General features: G+C 36.3%; 1 protein-coding gene across 3 annotated transcripts in view; it reads left to right on the plus strand.

Annotated features, from left to right (window-relative positions):
- The window catches only part of FLRT2 (fibronectin leucine rich transmembrane protein 2), a 65,141-nt gene extending 54,453 nt beyond the window's left edge, over positions 1-10,688 (plus strand). For all 3 annotated transcript variants that reach the window (XM_064460520.1, XM_064460521.1, XM_064460519.1), the window contains exon 2: positions 1,032-10,688. In XM_064460520.1, coding sequence (XP_064316590.1) covers positions 1,462-3,450 — 1,989 coding nt within the window. In that variant the 5' untranslated portion in view covers positions 1,032-1,461 and the 3' untranslated portion in view covers positions 3,451-10,688. The remainder of the gene's footprint in view (positions 1-1,031) is intronic.
- Positions 10,689-22,716: the final 12,028 nt, after the last annotated feature.

The raw sequence follows: 22,716 nt of genomic DNA on the forward strand, positions 1-22,716 counted from the left end.
AACAACATATACCAAGACAATCTTTCTTTGCATGCTTTAGAGATTTGGGTTGTTTGTTCACAGATCTGAATCATAAATACTAGCTGGGAAGGTAAAAGGTAAAAAGTACACTTAAAAGCTGAAAATATATGTTAAAGAACTCATCTATACTAACGCTAACCAATTTGTTTATGAAGCCATTCACAGACAACTGTGTAGCAGAATTAAAAGAAGTATCTAACCCTTACGGTTTCAGAGAAAGTGCTTTTCTGCAAAACTGCTGTAGCTGATATCCTAAAACAATAACTTAGCAGATGTGAGCCCATTTCGTTTAGTGGAAAGCTAATTCTGAAGTCTGTTGGCAGCAGAGTTCACATCAGAAACAATATCAAGGTGACAGTTTTAGCAAATATATACCTTACAGTAGGGTATCTTGTATTTGTGGATTACCATACTTATTTAAAAGACTCCTCTCATAAGTAGCTAATTAACTGCAGTGAGGTGCAATAATCTGGCAGTGTGCATTTAGCGGAGAATATACATAATGGCATTACAGAAATAGAAACAGAACATTCCAGAGTCTGGTAGGAAATGAAAAAAACATAGCGTGTGATTAAATAATACAGCCCAGAGTCTATTCTGTCAGGCACCAGTGACTAGCATTCATTGAAGTCAGTGGATCTGCAAAAGAAAAAAAATACCTGAGCAAAAATTTCCAGTTAAATGGTTTTGGTTTAGGTTTGTAATATGTTTTAGTTTTAGGATTTGGAACAGACAGTAAAAGGGCAAAGATTGGAGCTACAATATGCAAACACAAATGATAGATCAGCCTTCACTGAAGTCACTGAAAGTCCTTCAATCGCTGCAATGACTTTGCATCAAATCTATTTCAAGACTATTTAACAGTAATATTAAGCTAATGTTTAATATTTGTGCCTTCTTTTCAGAAAGCCACAAAGAGCACAGCCTTAGAATAGTCTTCTAATGGGCTTGATCTTCCCTATTAAACAATTCATGCATTCAGCTTTTTCTTTTCTCTTTTTCTTTTACAGGCAGGCCAGAATCGGCAGATAGCTGGTATGAGGACTTTGCTGACTTCAGAAAGCTGAGTGTAACACCAACAGTCTTCAGTGAAAGGAAATATTATCCCTCCAAGCAACTCATACACAGACGCCCTTTGGTAGCTTTAAATTAACCTGTTGCTCACCTGCAAAAACACGGCTATTATTTCTTTCAGCACACATGGAAAAAGGAAACAAACTTTGTAACCCTGGCTAATAAGACTGTGACTTTCTTATCAAAAGTAGGAGGTAGGCCAATTATAAAAGGATTATTTTGTACTTAGCCTCCAGGACTTTAACTCTGGCCTGAACACTGGACATAAATAGAAACCAATTTTAATGACCGGAGATTTTGCTACCTGTGCTCTACTATTGTTATTAGTTCTTTAACACTTTGGTACTTTATTTCTTTAAATTAGAAATGGGTTTGTGGACTAGAATGTGGCCCACAGATTGGGCTGTTCTCATGAAATCATGGCTTATCTTTTCCCTGGGGTTCTACATGCAGGTCTCCAAAACTTCGGCCTGCCCAAAAGTGTGCCGCTGTGACCGAAACTTTGTCTACTGTAATGAGCGAAGCTTGACCTCAGTGCCTCTTGGAATACCAGAGGGTGTAACCGTCCTCTACCTCCATAATAACCAAATTAATAATGCTGGATTTCCTGCAGAGTTGCACAATGTCCAGTCTGTGCACACAGTCTACCTGTATGGCAACCAATTAGATGAATTCCCTATGAACCTGCCCAAGAATGTTAGGGTTCTCCACCTGCAGGAAAACAACATTCAGACCATTTCTCGGGCTGCCCTTGCTCAGCTTTTGAAGCTGGAAGAGCTGCACCTGGATGACAACTCCATCTCCACTGTTGGCGTTGAGGATGGGGCATTCCGGGAAGCCATCAGCCTCAAGCTTCTGTTTTTGTCCAAGAATCACTTAAGCAGTGTACCAGTAGGACTTCCAGTGGACTTACAGGAACTTCGAGTAGACGAAAACCGAATTGCTGTCATTTCAGACCTGGCCTTCCAGAATCTTACGAGTCTGGAGCGTCTGATTGTAGATGGCAATCTCCTTACTAATAAAGGCATAGCTGAAGGCACCTTCAGCCACCTCTCCAAGCTCAAGGAATTCTCAATAGTGCGGAATTCACTGACCTATCCTCCTCCTGATCTTCCAGGTACACACCTGCTAAGGCTCTACTTGCAGGACAACCAGATAACCCATATACCACTTACAGCCTTTTCAAACCTCCACAAGCTGGAACGTCTCGATATTTCCAACAATCAACTTCGGATGTTGGCCAAAGGAGTATTTGATAATCTCCACAACCTGAGGCAACTCACTGTAAGGAATAATCCCTGGTTGTGTGACTGCAGTATTAAGTGGGTCACCGAATGGCTCAAATTTATTCCCTCTTCCATCAATGTACGGGGTTTTATGTGCCAGGGACCAGAGCAGGTCCGAGGTATGGCAGTCAGGGAGCTCAATATGAATATGTTGTCATGCCCTACCACCACTCCTGGTCTGCCACTTATCATCACCCCAGTCCCAGCTACAGCCATTCCAACTACATTAGTTCCCACCTCATCAGTTCCTCCCCCAAGCAGCAAATATAATCCTCTCACTCCCACCATAACCACACTCCCCACTGTGCCTGACAGGGAGGACAGAGAAAGGGTGACTCCTCCTATATCTGAACGGATTCAACTCTCCATCCATTTTGTGAATGACACCTGCATCCAAGTTAACTGGATGTCTCTTTTTACAGTGATGGCATATAAACTGACATGGGTTAAAATGGGCCATAGCCTGGTAGGAGGAATTGTTCAGGAACGAATAGTTAGTGGTGAGAAGCAACACCTAAGCTTGGTAAATCTGGAGCCCAAATCCACCTATCGGATTTGTTTGGTTCCACTGGATACTTATAACAATTACCGAACTGGAGAAGACACTGTCTGTTCAGAAGCCACAACCAAGGCTTCCTTTTTGAGCAATGGCAGCAACATCCCCTCCAGCCATGAGCAGACAACTTCTCAGAACCTGGGCTCCCCATTTCTGCTGGCAGGGTTGATTGGGGGTGCAGTGATATTTGTCCTAGTGGTCCTGCTTAGCATTTTTTGCTGGCACATGCACAAAAAAGGGCGTTACACTTCCCAGAAGTGGAAATATAACCGGGGCCGTCGGAAAGATGACTACTGCGAGGCAGGGACCAAGAAGGACAACTCCATCCTGGAGATGACGGAAACCAGCTTCCAGATTGTCTCCTTAAATAATGATCAGCTCCTTAAAGGAGATTTCAGACTGCAGCCCATTTATACCCCAAACGGGGGCATTAACTACACAGACTGCCACATCCCCAACAACATGCGATACTGCAACAGCAATGTCTCAGACCTGGAGCACTGTCATACGTGATAGTGAGGGGAGATGGGGGTGTCTAGGACAAAGAGAAAAAAACTGTGGAAAAAGTAACCCCCCAACAACAATGAAAAAATTACATTTGATAAATGTTACCCAGATGCATTTATGCATTTGAATACTCTGTAATTTATACGGTGTACTATATAATGGGATTTAAAAAAAGTGCTATCTTTTCTATTTCAAGTTAATTGCAAATGGTTTTGTAACTCTTTGCTTTTTAAATCTTTAAAAAATATTGCTAAGTACTGTACAGGGTTGTACAATAAGAACCCAATGTCATGGCAAAGGAAAGAATGACTCATTCTTCAAACATTAACCACTTTGCTGTCGAAGCTGTCTGAGGGATATTAAGTTTCTAGGTGTCCTGTAGTACAGGAAAATAAGTGCATATTAAAACAGGGTCACTAGGAATGGACAAAAGCAATTCAGATAAAATGGGTACAACCCTTCTGATTTGAACCCAGCAGTTGCGGTTGAGCTTCAAACAGTTGGAAATACTTCCGTTCCCCTTTGGCAGTTCTGCATTTCCTACCTCCAACTGAGAGCTGGAGTTCTGAGTACTACCAAAAAGGCTACTTTCTTGTTTGATTAGTTTTCTCCCAACATACTTGGAATAGGAAAGGTAGACAGAGCTCAGTGTCAAACTCAAAGTGACCTTGATTCCTATTTGCAAAAGCTACTCTGAAAATGTCCCCAATACTATATACTTTTATGATAGAAACTGTTCCTTCTTTTTGTTTTGATTAAGAAACTTTAGGCATTCTCTGACACTTCTCAGTGGGAGATGAAGGTTATCAGTATGTAACAGATAGTTGTCATTAAGTTGTACCTCTCTTTAATAAAGCAGCAGTTGTTGACACAGCATGTTCAGGTACAGCCTGAATGAGGGAAGTTCTGAGTGTTCCCAGCTCTGCAGTATTCGTATAGAATTTAGAATCTAAAACTGTAAATTGCTGAAAGCATGATGCAAAATATGATGCCAATGGAAACGTTGCTATTGACTTCTGTGGTTCAAACCCTGTTTGATATAGGGGTCTGAGTTACAGTCGGTATGGAGAAATAGGAAAGAAACCAGACAAACAAAGAGAGAAAATAAATAAGAAAGATCTTTAGAAATTGATTTGTTAGTGAAAAGTCCTCCAGGCCTATCATGAGCTGAAATATGTTCAGCAGGGAAAATCCTGTATAAATCCTACTCAGTTTTGGGGTTTTTGTGGTGTGGTTTGTTTTGGTTTTTTTTTTTTCCCGTTCGGGTGTACAGAGATGGACATTAACTAAGCATTTGATTAGCTGAGGAATTTTAAGAACACAAGTACACACTGTTCCTCTGAATTACCCTTCTTTTATCTTAAGCTTTTGGAAGTTTTCCACAATGATCTGTGCTTTATAAGCAGTAGGTGGGCTTAGAATTTGCTCTTTTATTTCCTCAAATTCTTTAGCTGGAATACTGAGTCCTTGAGCTTTACATGAACTATGCGAAACATCATGCTTGTATTAAAACCATGATGCTGCTTTCAAAATTATATAATGTTGCAGCCACTCCATTGACACTGCGACTGCCAAGAACTCTGGATTTCTTGCCAGGTCAGCAGTGAAATATAATTCTTCCTTTTTCTTTTTCCTTTCTTCTTTTTTTTTTTTTTTTTTCAGTTTGTTAGTTTTTTAGTAGGGCTCACTTTCTCCTGAGCTTGGGGACAAGCAAAAGTGCACAACAAATATAAACACAAGAGCGAGACAAAACTTTCCTGAGGGAGTAGGAAGCCAAAGAGAAATCTTTTTCCAGTGACCAACTAGCAACAAGAAGTTGTTAGTGGATTGGAAGTAAAGGCTGAAGCACTTTCACTGTGGAATGCTTAAACTTTTCACTTTATGAGGCTGCTTATGTTGGGAGAGAGGGTTTTAATCCTTTCCTTTGCTCATTTCACTCAACCTGTTCTTGAAACCCAGCAGTCTATGAGCGTGCAGTTTCTCAAATTCAAATCACATTATAACACTCATTCTCTGCAGTGGCAAAATGAATCCAGTTATGATTGACGGCAAAGTACAATCATTGTATAAGGAACCACATCGTCCCCCAAACACCTTTTATAATCACATTTTGAAATTTCACGCTATATTCTGTATATTTGCTATTTTCTCTAGCTATAACAGGTATTTTAGACAACTTGTGTGGCTACTGTAATACTAAAGTCACTGAAATCTTGCTGATTAAAAGGCTGCCATATGATTTCAAATGGTGTAATTCTAGGTAGAAATGTCTATGCAAAGTGTTTTTTTTTCTGTGACCTATTTACTGAATATTATCACGAGAAGGTTAATACTTACGTTTTGTTTGTTTAATATGTTTTAGCTGCCAAAGCCCACAAGACAAGCAGCAAATAGTTGTGCTTCTGCACACTTCCATTGCATGTTGGAGTTTGTTTGAAATTAAGTAGAGAAAGAGATTCCCACTGGGTGTGGTTATAGTATTCAATTTCACTGAAATAACTAGCTGTACCTTTCATTTCAAAAGGCATCCTTTGAAAGTACATGCTTAGTAGAATTTTGTACTTCAGTGACTGATGCTGGAGGAAGTTTTACCATCCTCAGTGAACATCATCTGTTCTAGGCCTCAGGATCCCATAGTTTCAAAATGAGCCAGGCGCCTTATTTGTAGCAAATGACTTATTCAGGGAGCTCAGCCATACTGTAGATGAATAATCCAGAAGCCCAAACTGATAACAACAAATGCGATTACTGTCCTAATAGGGTGAAAACAGAAAGCATTGACAAACTGTTAGTTTTGATCTCGGGTGATGAAAGGTATATATATCTGTCTGTGAACTATTACTCACTTATCTAGACCAAAAATCAAAATTAAATTAAAGGTAGCATAGTTTATGCTTCTTTTCAGGCTGAAGAAGAATGTATATATTGTTATGGCATACTGACAGACATTCTTTTCTATCAGCACACTTCTGAAAAAAAGTAACAAGCCACTTATACCAAAATTTGTGGGTAGAATTGGGAGCATTATCTAAACAAATTCACAGCTGTAGTGAAACGAAAGGTTGTATGTTTCATTTGAAGAATGTTCCTCCCAGCTCTAATTGTTATCAGCTGCAAATAAGTTAATGCATTTCAGCCTACAAGAGAGTTTGGGATGTTTCAAAGAGTCAGTCACACAAACAGCTGAGGCTTCATTTCAGGAAACGTCTAGATAAGTACATAATGGGCAATTTTCACCAGATAAAATCTTTGGAAAAAGAATTAAAAATGGACAATGATCTTTTGGCAATGTAAAGTTTAGTATCAGTAGCTTTTTCCTTGGACTTCGTAAAAATGGGGTCATCTTCCCTTAGTTCAAATACGTGACCACAGATACTAAGTAAAGGCTAAAGAGAAGTCCTAAATGAGTGCATATACAACTCATCCAAAATGTTCACTTCCAGGTCCTGATTTGAACAGGTTCATTGGACCTGAGGGCAAATTAGTGGTTTACAAACAAAATCTCACCCATCTTCTATTTTATACTTCTAATAGCTGACATAAACATATGGAAAAGATTGGTGAGCAGAATAAAATAAGAGTTTAAGAAATTATATTAAAGCAGTATCACAACACTGCTGTGTCCAGTGCTTCGGTTCCTTCTGAAGACTTATTTATTTTCAAACAGCTCCTCATTTTCACAGATTCTGTCACTATAGCAAGTGTTTCTTGCATGTAGCTTGCTGGCAGAAAAAGACACCTGATGAATACATGGACTTTTTTGTTAACAGGTTCTTATGGGAGACATTATTATTGAATTTCTTCATAAGAATATTTAGGGTTTGGGTTACTTTGGACTGAAAAGATATTAGCAGTTTTCCCTGTAAGCCAATAAAGGGCTACAATGAATGTCACGTAAAACAGAAAAAAGAAATAGCATATGCTATTTGCTACTAGAGTAGCTGAACTATATTTTTCTCTCAATTATTTTCTCTTTTCCTGAGAGGAAATTTTTCCCTCTGAGAAATGTATCGATTTTAATTTTGCAAGCAAAAGAACTTTATGCATATTTTATTGTTATGGTTTTAAGGGTCTACATAAGGCACTTTATTAATGACATTGAAGCAAAAGTTCAGTCTCAGCTTTTGACAGTGAAGTGGTTAATTTCCATTTAATTCTCCGTTTATAGTACTTCTTTACCTTAAATTATAACATGGAGATGTTAAAGATTTTTCTTTACAACGTGAGAAAAAATGGTTTTACTTATGACCTGTATTTCCAGCTCAGTGGAAAAACAAAACAGAAATGAGTGCCAAAATCAAAAGTTACAGGCTCTGAGCCTCATCAAATCCTGCCTGATGCTCTCTTCTAAACACAGAGATAATCCTAGGAAGCTGATGATCACTCTTTCCCCGAACTCTACAGAACAGGGCATTTTGTATCCCAGGTGATAATACAGGCAATATTGAAGCATTTGACATTAAACTTTTGTACAGCATAGAGTGTCTTGCTCTTTAAAAGGACACTGGCTAGTAGTCCATCTGGAAAACTAGTACAGAAGAGATTTGGCAACCTTTTCTTACACTGGGGCTCTGTGGAAATGTGCCTCATGAGAGCTGAATTCTGATCCTCTCAGAAACAGATAAGCTACTAAACAAATTGTTATCATCACTTGGTCTCAAATATTTGAAGATGATCTTCCATAAAATTTATTTTAACTGAGACATGCACACTTGATTCTGTTCTGTGTTTGGTATACTTTCTACCTTTAACATGGAAAAATAGATGGTTTGAAGTCTGCATTATCTGTTTTCTGCAATCTGCCATGTTGCACGCATTGTTAACTTCAAAACCTCACTATACACTATATATTATCTTGTTGACATATTCAGTAAAGAGTTATTTAAAAAAATACAACAATCCTGCTGTATTTATATGAGCAAGTTAATTAAAATAAGGGTGTGAATATCCAAAAGGGAAAACAGAAAAACAAAAATATCAAACTTCTGTACCTTAATTCCTGGTAATATTTTCAAATGTTCTACTGTATGTCCACCCTCTCTTCAGATTCTAAAAGACAAATATTTGCATCTTCTGTCTCTCAAAGAGTTAAACCATTTGTTACTTCAATTTCTCAAATTTAATCTTATCTTTATAAGATCATCTCATTTTCATATGCATATAGGAAAGCGCTGTAAAGCAAGGACAGATTGTATTCTGGTGTTTGCAATTAATAGGTACACTTAAGTAACTACACACGTCTATAACATATATATGTGGAAGCTGTGACCCATCATATACATAGTCATTTGATAAATGCATTTGACATTCATCCTTGACAATCTTAAACCTGCCTTTTACCTATTATTATTTAATCTGTTTCCTTGAAATGAAATGTGATTTATTTCCAATTCTTTCTTCAAAATTGTTCTTGAATTTTCAGAACGCACAACATTCAGACGTTGGCCTTAATAAATTTTTGTATATCTTATACCTAACATATATGGCAATATATATAGTATATATAAAGAGATGCTTTAGCTACTTAGAAATGAAAATTACCCCTCTTCTAGTTACATATACAAGAACTAATTTTTGGTTTTGCCAGAACTTGAAATATTGAATGTTACAAGCTGTGGCATTTCAAAGCTTGGAAGTGTAATATTGCTAAGTGTCACAATTCTCTATAAATTATCTTATTCTCTGTCTTAACCCTGAATATCAAGTAAAACTACCAAGAGCTGCTGTGCAACACAACCACATCTAGGTCCCCCTTAATATGTTTCCTTGAACCTGAAATTTCTTCTGAGCCAGATTAGACCCTGGTAACTAAACCTGTCTGTGGCCTTACCACAGAAAGGTAGAGAATAGAGGTAAAGTCAATGACAAACAGTTACAATCCTTATATATTTCTGGCAAAAATAATGGCATCATCATTTTCAATTGATGGTCTTGTTTTTTATCTCTCTCAAAAAAGTTGACAAACACTGATTACTTAATCAGATAATCTTTTAATAGAACAAAATTACTTAGTAGACATCAAACTTTATATTTACATTTTATAGTTCTAACCTCAGTTATCTGGAGATGTTCATGCACATGTGCATATGTATATAAATTCCTGGGGTTGGGTATAGAGTGTTTAGCTACAAGGAACCCCCAAACAAGCTCATGGAGGAGTATTTTTCAATATTGTTCAGTAAACATCCTTCAATATTTCACTTTAAAAAGAGTTCTGTCTAAGAAGATTTATTGTGCCATGTGGAGAAACTACATTCGGTCATTGAAGTACGAAACAAATATTTTAATTCTACTTGAAGTGACATTGTCAGTGAAGGCTCCTCAAACCAAAAATCACTAGAACACTTCTATTACACAGGTAGAACCTTGGTAAATTTTTTAAACAATAATTTTCCCTCCTGAAACAAATTAATACTCTCTTATGGTGAAATCCTGATCCCACTGATTTAAACTATAAATCAGAATTTTTACAGGAGTATATTACAAGAGTAATATATATATATCAGAGGATTATTAAAAATATCCAGCATGACACATTGTATAATATGTCACACTATGTATCCCCATATGAAATACATCAACTGAGTAAGGCAGTATAGAAAATGAGGGGAGAGAGAAATAGGTACTGAGCAACATTGTCCAACATAAAGCCACACAAGATATGGACATTTAAAGCCACAAACAGGCTGCTGAGCATAGCAAGAATGTTGCTTTACACATAAACACACATATTTTCTGCTTACAACTCTGTATTTTGGTTAACATGTGACTGCAAAAATGCATGTATGAATATTAAAAATTTATAGTATAGTTGCACTTCGGTGGGGACATCGTATATAGAATAAGAAGAATCTTGACCCTGTGCACTGGATCTATTATTTACCTTCCTCTGTATAGAAAGGATTCATATGCAGAAGGAAGTGACAAAAGAAGAAAAGTCATGCTGATTGCACTACCTTGTTTAAGTGTAGAAGGCCTTGAAGAATGAAGACAGTGTATAAACTACTACGGAAAATCCAACTCAAATGCATGTGTCTTCTTACAACTTTAACATACTCAGTCTCCGTGATGAATACCAATCAGAGTGCTAAGCTGTACACGACCGTTCTTGTCAAGCACAATTGCCAGAAAGATTCTGTTTAAAAAGTGTATTTCTTGAGTGAAATCAATATTTCCACTCCTATAGACTTTGAACAGGTGATCACACAAATAAATAAAATTCTTTTTGATGGGAATTGGAACAATGTGTTTACAGATGGAGTACTATAAATTCATACTTTGAAACTCCCTGCTTGTGATGAAGAAAAGGCAGATTTTGTTCTGTGAAGAAGAAATATAGTAATAATTAAGGACAGAATATAGATATACTCCTCTACTGACATTTTATGAACATGAGAAGGGACACATACACGTTTTATACATGTATATTTGTGACATAATTTTAAATTTCCTTTACAATTTTCAGACTCTTCAGATAATACCCTCTTCTAATACCCACACAATATTCCAAAGCAATTAAATCCTAAGAAATGGCTACAATCCTTTTTAATGAATAGAATCAAGAAAATGTGATAAAAGGAGGATTTACAGAAAGTGCACGGTACTTCCTCAAACCTTTAGCTGTAGTAAAAAAAAAAAAAAAAAAATTATTGTTGAACTAGAACAGCTTTGTATTTCTATGATAAGTCCTTCCAAATTTCTAACACACTGACTTGAATGTCAAACTTTGGTTTGACTTTAATATCAAACAATTTAAATGACAGTCTTGTAAGTCTGACCTCATACCTTCAGAAACTGGTTTGTGCATTCACAATTCAGGAACCGATACGTAATTCATTGCTCTCTGACTTACAATGCAAATGTTAAGCATTTTTCCCGATTAAAGAAACACGTTAAGAAAATTTAAGGGTTGGTCAAGTACTGCAGTATATGTTAATGTGAACAGTTTCATTTATTCAAGCAGGGCATTAACATGTCTTTGTAAGCAAGGACTGCAAAAGCAAGGCACGAACATTAATTCTTTGTTGTTTTCAAGAAAAACTTCCTTACCAGTACTGGATACTACTCCTAGCTGACAAAAAGCACATATGACTTACCAAACATGACTTAGAAAAAACAAACAAAAGGAAATCTGAAGAAAGGGGAGATATTCCAAATTACTATAGTTATTTTAGTAATATACAGTTGAGTACTTTAAGCAATTAAAAGCATCATATAAAAATATTGAAGCTTTTCATATTAAAGGTCCCCAGCAAGCAAGAAATGAGTCCCAGTCACAAGAAATTAGTTTAGGCAGTTTTCATTTGCATATGCATTATAGGTTAGTTTTGAAGTCAATATTTTCTTTTTTTTTTTTTTTTGTGGTTACAGGGAGTAGCACCAGCTTCATGGTATTCTCAGATCTAATTTGTCATGGTGTTCATTTGGAAGTCTCTCCATGCACTAATTCACTTATTCACCTATGAAAAGTTTGAGGGATAGGCTACTTTATGTGTGATACTTGTCTTCACGAAAAATCAGTAGTTAACTATATTTCTATATCTTTCTGCTTTCAGTTTGGCTTTTCTCTTCATAATTTAACATTACGAAGAAGTGGAAACTGGAGCAAATTTAAAGTAGAGCAAATTTTAATTATTTTCCGCTACAATTATAACAATGGTGAGACTGTGTCTTCTTTTTAGCAGAAGACAAAATTTAAGAGCACTGAGTTAAGAAAAATTATCTTAAATTTTGCTATCAATTTTAAGTTGAACTCATTATTTTTCAACATTTAGTTACAGTCGTCATGCTAGGAATTTGAACTGGAAAGACTGGATAAACTCAGGTTTTTGGCTATAAGAACTTCATGTTTATAGGTTCAGTTTTACAGATTACTACTCGTAGCTGCACAAAGAGAAGGGGACAAATGTTTCTTCTTCCTTACTCAGGTATATCAGACTCACTTCTGTAGTGATCAAAGGGGAAGGCAGCTACTTCACAGAGATCTCCCTCACAAAACAAAATGTCCAGAATAGAGGGAAAATAACTGGAGTCTGGGCATTTCTCTTTGCTGATTACAGAGCTGGCAAATGCAGAGCTGGATCATTTTATGAGGGCTGCTGCAAATTACAGGCCCTCTGCAGCGTTATATAGGACCTTTGGTTTGTACAGGACCCTGATAAGGTACTTTCACTAAGCTGCATCTTCTTGGAGGTCTGTAACAAAATGCACAACCCATGCTTATAAAAGAGAAAGATCTGAGTTTTCTTTTGTTTTGTTGGCCTTTAATTATGATTTCCTGTAAGTTCTGGACTTCCAGGTACACCACTATGTTCAAGAAGGCGTGTGTAACAAGGCAAGTTTGGAAGGTCACATTTTTGATGACTCTACTTTTATCAATACAAATATTAGAGAGATGTTTGCAGATGAAATTCCAAACCAGGGGAGATGTGACAAGTGCAGTAGTGGCTGGATCTGACACTCCTACTTTCAAATTAGATGTCTATTACTTTTCTCCATCACTCCTTGTCCAAATTGTTTTCTTAACCTTTGAAACTAAGCCGTTAGTATTACTGCTTATTTGTCACAATACAAGGAAAAAGTTTCTACAGAACCATTGTACCTGCAAACTGTGATGAAGATTACCCAGCAAAACTAAGCTACAGATATGCTGGCAGTACAGTGAAACATTTGTCATGAGGTAATGATCTTCTGCTGCGAAGAAGTTTATACACAGACTATGAAAAATCACAATTTCCTTTGCATTTGCATAATTTCTTCTATGCCACATCAACTTTCTCTAGCATGATTAGCTTAGAGGACAGATTGCTGCTTGCTGCCTCACCTGATAATGTCATTTATAAGTGTTTACATCTAAGAATAAAACAAGAAAAACAAAGCTGTTTTCTGATTGCATGCATTTTTGGGCTGCTATAGTAGTAATTTTCTCTGTACTTGTCTACTGCACTATTTGCCTCTCACCACTTTTACACACATGTAACATACACACATGAACGTACACATGAGTACACTGTATTTATACATCTTTTAGATATATATTTAGATACTCAAACATACACATAAGCATATATACAGACATATGCTGTGTATTTTTGAATGTATAAATATGGATTGGCCTAGGTTGAGCCACATACTGATCTTTTGCTCTGGATTTTTGCATCATTTCATTTCCACGTAAGTTGCAGAAAATGAGCAAAGGTGTAAAATAGCATGAATTTTTTTTTTAAGACCTGTATTGTCAGTACTGGTAAGAGCATCTTTTCAATAATATATGTGCTTTGGCAGCCTGTGCACTAAAACTTGAATAATATAGAGAAGAGAAGATAGCTCCTGAAGTGGATACGATGCACCTTCTGAAATACACTTCCCAATGCACAAATTACTTCTGAGGAGTCAGTTTATAGCAGGACTATTCTGTGTGGCTGCTAAATAAACTGTAGACAGAGGAGAATGTGGGAAAAGACAGTATGTAATGAAAACCCAGTATGAACAAGAAGGGAAAAATTCAGGTGATTCTACATCATTAGCATTACAGTTGACTTCTTCTAAATCATTTTCTTCTCTGCAGCCTATTATTCTTTCACTATATTTGACAATTTTTCCTCCTCATGTGCACTGCCTTTTAACACACTCTTCACCTCCTGCTTTATGATGAAACCTTTCTTATATGGGATTTTTGTGGGATGCCCATAATGAGTACCTCTCACACGTAAGTGGATGTATTTGCATGTAGCAGTCCAAATGGGCAGGGTTCGTTGCCACCCATTCTCTGCAATTCATTTATCTAACTGTTCCAGAAAGGTCTTGCTGAGATGAGCCACACAGCTAGTGTGCTGTTACAGGAAGACTTAAAAATTTTCTGTGAAATATTCTTCCAGTGTTTCATTTCAGAGGTTCTCTATTTGCAGCAACCATGCAAGGAAATTTGCATGCAGTCACAGCCTTCTCTGCTGCGCCAACTGTGCTGCAGCAGAACCTTTTCCTTTATTCCCTGCCATTCCATTTACATCTGGCTGCTGACTTGAAATATGAAAAACACGGTTTGCTTCTGTTGTTCATACACACCTTAGGTATCCTGACTCCATTATTAAAAGACATGAACAATCACATGTCAAATTCAAGGACTAGGAGCAGGAGATGCAGGGCTCGGGACGACTGTGTGCCTGGACATGTGTTAGCCTACAAGCTAAGTCCTCTGCGCTCCATACGTGGCTCCAGTCACCTATACTGCCACTTTCTGAGACAACTCTGGTGTAAAAAGATCATTTCCTGTTAGATCTACAAACCTCTCCATCCCTTTCTGAGGTTATAAGTCAAGGTAAGGAGGAAAGGATGAGAGACACAGTCCCGACCCATTTCTCCATAAAAGGGCAAGTCATCCTGGAATGATGTAACAATGGGCTTCCTCGCTAGTGTACACTGCTTCCTTGTCCTAACCGGGCTCTGTGCCTTGTAGTACCCCCAGCTACTCTCCTTCTGCCAAATATGCTAGCTCTGTAGTTAAAATTACTCCTGTCTGTGATTATACTGTAGTTATGAAGATTCAAAACCTCTATGTTCACGTGCATTTAGCTGTAATTTTTAGTCGTTAGTTTACATATTCCGTTTTTTATAGGACTCCTGACTTACTCATTGCTCAAGATGGAAACAAAGCAGGGCAGGATATTTCATGCAAAGCTGTGAACTTGATATTCCCCTCTTTTAAATATCTGCCTTCGCAATTTAAAAAATATTTTACTATGGCTTTTCAGGGTTTGTTTTTAACCCATAATACTGCATATATTTTTGCTGAATATATCTCATATTCAGAGATACAGAAGGATAAAGAGTGCATATTATCCTAGAACTTGTTAGTAAACTTCATTGTTTTCCAACTAGAGATCATCCCTGCTAGTAAATGAAATGATACAAGTAATGAAGTTCCTTCTAGTTTCTGAAGTTTCTGTAACAAACTACTCTGAACTTCAAAGCTAATGTAATAGTTGGGGCTGGGGTGGGGGAAAAAGAAATAGGGATTTGAAAAACAAAACTATGCCAGTACAAAAAGTATCTTAGATAAATATGGACCAAAACAAAAATTCTGTTCAGATCTAGAGTATACAGATGTAATTGTGGTAAAGACAGAAAAGTTCCTTATCTGAGCAATGTTGTCTATTTTTGGGATTTAATTAGGGTTACTGCTTATTTTAAGCACCTGGATTAATAGATCATTCACTATTTTTTTTCCTGGGTTGAGAAAAAATATTTGTTGCATACATTTGCCAGCTATTTATGTTTTTTAATTTGAATCACTCCTATTTTGTTTTACATTTTTTTACCAAAGATACCAGTTTCTGTTGAGTTGCAGCAAGTTTGGAAAGCTGCATGTTTGTCAGTTAAAACAAAACAAAACAAAACAAAATTCACAGCAAACATTCCTCTGCCTTGTTATAGAAGATTAATTGTTTAGAGAAAAATTTCTGCAAGCCCCAATAATCCAGCAGAGTTTGATCTGGAGACAAGATTTATGTATGTTTCAAAGGCTGATCTTTTAATTTTAAATTGTAGAGAAATTCACTGTCAGATGAATGCCTTCACTGCATTGATTCTAAATGGTGACGTACTCATTTGGATTTAACTTTTGACAGCTAATGAAGAATGAGAATGAAATAACCATAGCAAATAGAAAAGTTATGAGTAAAACACTCAGCATTACTCTGTTGAGTACAGAGTATTATATGGCTGAAATAACATGAATTTCCTTATGTTAGAATTTACTACTTGCTGTAACATTATGGCCTTCAAAATTTTAGTCACAGGATATTTCTCATAATTACTTAAAAATTGTGTTTCAGAAACTATCCACTTCAGAAAGGTCTTTTAGTCATGCTAAATACTAGTCCTCTGGTGTATTAACTGCTTCCAGCCCTGACAGGACTTCGGTAATGTTCTCTTGGATTTGCTCACAGCTTTTTTCCTTTTGTTTTTCCTGCTTGACTACCCCCACTGGAGAAGATCATATGGAGAATATGTCATATTTTTCCATGTGTAGGTTTTTCTCAGGGCAGCCAGGCAAGGTGGTCACCCAAGAGCAGTTTGCTAGGCACGTCCACCTGCACAGCTAATGCAGAGCCCTCAGCAGGTGCTATGGAGTGGGGAGATTACAACAGCGTGATGGATCATTACCACGTCTCTCACCTCTCCTTGGAATCACACTACCTGCCACATGTCTCTAACATTTAATTATCTGATGCATTTATATCACCAAATGGATCCCTGGTGCATAACCTGTAGCAAGTTTATAAGCCCTTTGGGCAACATGAATGGCATAGAGGGGGCTTAAACCTTGTTTGTGAGTTTAGCGCCATATCCTCCAGTTTCTATTCACTAACTATGTGCACTATGTTCTTAAAAAATGTTAGGACCATAGGTTAAACTAAGAAAACCCAGAGCTTTTAGAACTTATGGGGAATTTAGGGTTAACCTTAAAGGCTCCAGCTTTTACACATTATATAACAATTTATATTCATATTCTTAATTGAAGTTCCACATCCTTTAAGAGTACTTGAATGCATCTCTTTATTAAAAAGATATTAGCAAAATGTGGATTGCATGGGAGTTTAAAGGGCTGGAATGGTCTGTGAATCATATTACATACTTATTCATAGGGAATTATTCTAATACCTTCAACAAGTTCTGGACTAAATAATGAATTCTGAAGCATATCTTCAGCCAAAAACATGTTAAAACACTGTCAGATCAGAATAATTTATGTAGAAGGCCATCTTCGTCAGTTATTGTTTCTTCTGTAGATCCACATATAAATTTCTAACCTTCAGTGTTGTCTAGTGTATAAAAAATAGAAATTCTGACACAAAAATGTTAATAAACCTGAGTCTGCATGCCTGTTGATTCTTGTTTATAATGGGAAAAATGATACATCCTTTACTGACCTACTTGGGATAAGCACTATGTAAAAGCTAGGCATCTTTATTATTTCACCATATACAGCTATATGACCTCTGCTGAAAAAGAGTAGGTTGACCTAGAGGCATCTTAGCAGGAGATAAGAATCTGGTTTACCATTGTAACAAAGAGATTTCTTTAATCTAATCTATGGACTCCATGGGATTTCAATAAAGATATACAAACTACTGCGGAATTATATCATCACAATATCCACACTTTTGCTTAAAAACGTTGTGGGTAAAAAGGAAATTACAATTATATGTAAAGCCAGGAGTTCATTATTAATATAATTGAATTCTTAACAGCCTAATTAGAAAGTTAGTCAACATCTAACTATAACAGAAAATTAAGAAAATAAGGAATATAAAGAAAAAGATACCACCATACCAAAAAAAAAAAAAAAAAGAACCAAACCAAACCAAACCAAACCCTTCAATAATAACACAGTTAGAATTGTATCACATATTTCCTAGATCCTAATCCTTTTTCTGGTGTTGTGCTTACTCTTCCACTGCCACTCAGGATCCTTCCAAATGTTGGGTAACGTATTGAATCACCAGCACCCCAACTCCTTCACTGGGAAGGCTGTGATGTTGACACTGTTGGTTTCTTCATTGCTTTAGGATCTGCTGGGGTCATTTTTATTTGTTTGCTAATTTTCTTTTACACCTTGTTGTTTCTTCATTGGTCTGCAAGTCCACGTTACATCCAACTTTACTACATTTGGTGCATTCATGATACCCTTAAAACCAGTTTTGTCCAGATCTGGATTTCTTTAACTAACTGTTGATGAGTTGTTTATACCCACAGGCTTTCCAGTGCCAGACTGTGCCCCATTCCTTGTCACCCCACACCTGTTTTCCTCTATACTGCATCCTGTACCTCCTCCTCTCAAGGCCTCTGCTGTCACACTGGGCCTGTATTTCTCTACATTGCTTCACATTAGAATCACAAATATCTCATTCTATACAGGACAACTACTTATTACAAATGTATATAAAACTATGGTTATACCCGAAGAAGACAAGCCATATTAAAACCAATTAAGCATGGTCATCTGGTTATTAGAAAAAAATACTGTTACAGCTAAACCAGATCAAAGCAAAGTTCCAGGCAGATTGAGACAAGGTCAGACAGAGTCAGGCTGACAAGGCATAGTCCCAAGGCCTCATAAACTCAGTACAAATCCTGTGGTCTATTGCTAGCAACGGAAATACTGTATTACTGCACTACAGGCTGGGACAGATAGTACGTGTATTAAAAATGCTGTAACAAAGTCCTTGTAGATCCTTTTTAACCTAGTTTAGAGATTAGTATCTGGACTATTATAGGAAAGAATCTATTTTAGAATAAAAAGCATTATCTTAGTTGTAAGACTACCTACAAAGTGGCCTAAAGGGTTTAAAGATATAATTAAAAATGTGTTTCAAAAAGTTTGACTTTTCTAGTTTTCTACTACTACATCTCTACAGTTTAAGGTTTATGATTTAGTCTAAAGCCTTCTGAAAGAGTATGTACAGTGGAAACTCATGCCAAAGTAGGTAACAGTTTCTGCAGTGATTCAGCAACCTTAACTTAGATAGGGAAAATCTGTTTCTGAGAAACCTTTACAAGCTGTCATTTCCACTTTAGAAGACACTATCCTTCTCAGTATGATGGTTGGCTTCTCTAATAAGATTAAATTTCACATAAGATTTCCTAAAGTCTTATTCTCGTGCTGTGGCTTATATTTTTTTCTAAACAGATTCTGAATCTTTACCTTTACCAACATTTAAAGTAATTGATTACTTAAGTCTTGTATTGAGATATTGCCGAGAGAAAAATTTGGTGAATCACTGCTTCTTCTTAAGAAGGTAGATATTCCAGATCACCCAATACTTCTCTAAGAAGTATAACTTAATGTGTTTGTATTTTATATGCCAACTCCTCACTCATGTAAAGGCACAAGGATCTGAAATCCAGCTGAAGGTCAAATGCAATACTAAACAGATATTAAAGGAAATTATATCATATTTAAATGGGATGCTTTAGTGCATCTATGTTATATAGGGCACCTTCCATATTTTTATTACTTAAATAGAATCCTTAGTAGGTTTCCTAAAATGATACAGCCTGGTTCCCATTACTTAAATCAAGGACATCCTTAATGACAAGATTTCTTCTTTTCTTCTTTTTGAAAGGCAATCTTTCCCTTATCTCTTTCTTTTTGGTGGACATCTAAATATACCTTGTCTCTTTTTCAGTTTCAAGTGTGCCTACTTGACATATTTGTAAATTTAGGGTGGAATAATGGGGTTTGTTTTAATCTCGTTAGGGGTTGTCAGATGGTTAAAAGCCACTAACCTTTACAGCAATGAAAAGCTTCTCTTAAAAGAGGAAAATCCATAGTGTCAAAAGAAAGCAATTTCTATATTATTATTTCATTAGTGCTACTTATTGTTCACAAACTTTCTGCTGTTCATAAAATGTCACTGAATAGATAGTGCTGAAATGAATAAACCTTCATAATAACTATTTTCTGTTGAATTTTCAAACAGCTAACAAAACCGAAGGCATGTTTGCACTTCAGCTCTAAAATTCCATACGCTGAATTTTAAGTTAAAGAAAAAAATGCACATAAAATTTGATGGCAAAGCCTATCCGCATTGCTTTCATTCCTCCAATGATCAAATTAAACAATTTGAAGTTGTTTTCAAAACAGACTTTTAATAGAGTAAAACTAAACTCCTTAACATGCTGCTTTGCCTCTGATCATTGCTCAGCTTGGTGTCCTCCGTACACCTTTTCTCTTTTATTCTTGAATGTGACTTGTTTTTCCAGCCCAGATATGATACAAAAATAGGGTTTTTTAAGCTGGGAGAATTATGGTTTTAACTAGTGGAAGAATGTATTCTAGTCACACCTCTGCGTTCTTCCCACACAACCAAATATAACTCTAAACAACATTAGATAATTTTGTCAATTTATCTGGCAAGGTTTTTTACAGTTTATTTTCTAAAGCTTTGCTTAGTCTTAAGGATTTATCAGCCATGTTACTGAATCTAAATGTTTGCCGTTTTAACTGTTTTGCTTTTCTCAAAGAAAGTCTGTTTATTAGCAACCTTTTCCTTTTGATAATTCCGTAATTTTCCTTCTGCTTGGTGTTCACATAGTTTATACGTGGAAGATGTGGTATTTCAAGTATAGAGAATTATTACAAGACTGTTTCTATTTCTTTTCATACTATTGTTCTTTCTTCTTTCTTCTTGTTCTTTGCTGCTTCTTTTAATTAACTCTAATTCTGTAGATTTTTTAAGTGAACTTATCATAGAATTCTTCCCCAAAATGTACTGCAAACTGCTAAAAAGTATAAGTTCCCAGCCAAGGTTCTCCCACAACAATAAAATTGTTGCATGAGCAAGTAACAAAGCTGACCTGCTACGAATTTATTTCACACGTGCCATATCCTTCTCCATTCTTCTCCCCGCTCCTTTTTCATGTCCATTTCTACTGTGTCCCTTCTTCTGGTTCATGGCACACCTCTGCTGCAATATCTCTGTTGTGCCTGCACAGTGCTTTCAGCTCCTTCCACATTACCTACCACCATTTAAATATGGAACTAGCTGAGTAACAGGAAAAAGATGCTGTATGTGTCTGAGAGGGAGAGTAGTGACGCAGCGATGTAGTGGTAAGCCAGAGCAGGGGCTGTGGATTGCCCAGCTGGTTGTGCTTTATCTAGCTTTCCCTGAGAATGGTCATTTACAGAGTCTTTGCAGTCTACCCAGTCACCAATTTTCACACATCTCTGAGCATCTGTCTATCTCTGAGACCTTTTATTCTCCAACGTGCCTAAAAATAACCATCAGATTGAAACAAACAAACAAACCCAAAAGAAACCAACAAAACCACCCAAACAGCTGTGACTGACAATCTGACAGGCAGACACAGGATACAAAATGTTTGTTTTCTAAATGAAGCAATCCAAAAATCGTGAAGTGATGTTGCAAGAAAATAATCTAAGGAATTATACTAGACCAAGCTGAATAGGAAGCAACAAGGTATTGCTAAGATAAAAGAACAAGAAAATCAAACAAGTTACATTTAGGGTTATGTTAAGAGTACTGCCATGTATTAGAAAAAATAGGGTGATTGATTGTATAGACCTCACTTAGGGATGAAACCTGAAAATTTTAAAACTTGAAAGGGTAAGAAGAATAAAAGAAGGAAACAGTATCAGAGGTTGTAATTCACCCAGTGCATCACCTTGTTCTCATGTTAAAACATTAAGAAATGGATAGTATTTATGAAAACCTCTTTACATGTAAAAAGATGTCTTTGTGGAGAAGCATATACTAAACCTATACTTTGGCATAAGTTAAGCAAAACAGATGTGCCCAAAACTGTAAGATTTAAATGTAGGTTTTAATTAACGCATGCTTTGAGGGTTCTCTCAACAGAAGATTTGATTTGAGGCTTTACTGACAGCCTTTTTATTATACTATACTGTAATACAGCCTTAAATGCAAGGCCATTTTTGTACTTCAGAAAATATTTATGCTTGTGTTCTTTAATTTATTTAAATTTCAAACCAATAGCAGTACTTCTAGAGAAAAACAAACAAATAATTATGTTAAATTATTTTTAAAATTTCACATATCTTCTAAGGAACAAAATTGCAGTTATCTATCTACTGCATCAAGGGGCTTGGAGTGTCTTGATTTGGGATGAAATGAGCTGATTCAATGAAATGTTACCAAGTCCATGGATAGCAAAGGCTATGAATCAAGCCATCAAATATCCAAATTAAGTACAAAAATAATGAAATTTTTTAAAGTATATATTTTGCCTGATCCTTGTTTTGCTTTTGCTATGGAATATGTGGCAATCAGACAGATTTTCAAACCTTTTTGCACAGATAATTTTAAATTCAGAAAAAAAAAAAACCCAATATGTCAATTACATATTTTTGCTTCATTCTAAGTTAAAAAATGACAAAACACCAAAACTGTCCATCGTACCACTGGTGATAAAGTCAAAACATTTTTAAAAACAAATAATTTCCAGCAGAGTATACAATACTGTTTTCCTTGTTAATCAGAAATTACTCCACTGAAGAAAAGACTAGAAATGTGGAGAAAAAGTAAATTCTGTTCTCAAGGGAAATAGTCAAATTTCAGTATTTTGTTGCATCTTAAACTGACGTAAGAAGCTGAAATGTTCACATTTTCCATCAATCTATGGAAATATGCCAGAAAGGTTGTTTTGGTTTTTTTAATATCAAACCCAAACCAACATATTTTCATTTTGACTTTACTTCAGTGTCCTACTTGCACAGCTTTGTTCATT

The sequence above is a fragment of the Phalacrocorax carbo genome, chromosome 9, assembly GCF_963921805.1.
Source record: "Phalacrocorax carbo chromosome 9, bPhaCar2.1, whole genome shotgun sequence".
In the NCBI taxonomy this organism is placed as follows: domain Eukaryota; kingdom Metazoa; phylum Chordata; class Aves; order Suliformes; family Phalacrocoracidae; genus Phalacrocorax; species Phalacrocorax carbo.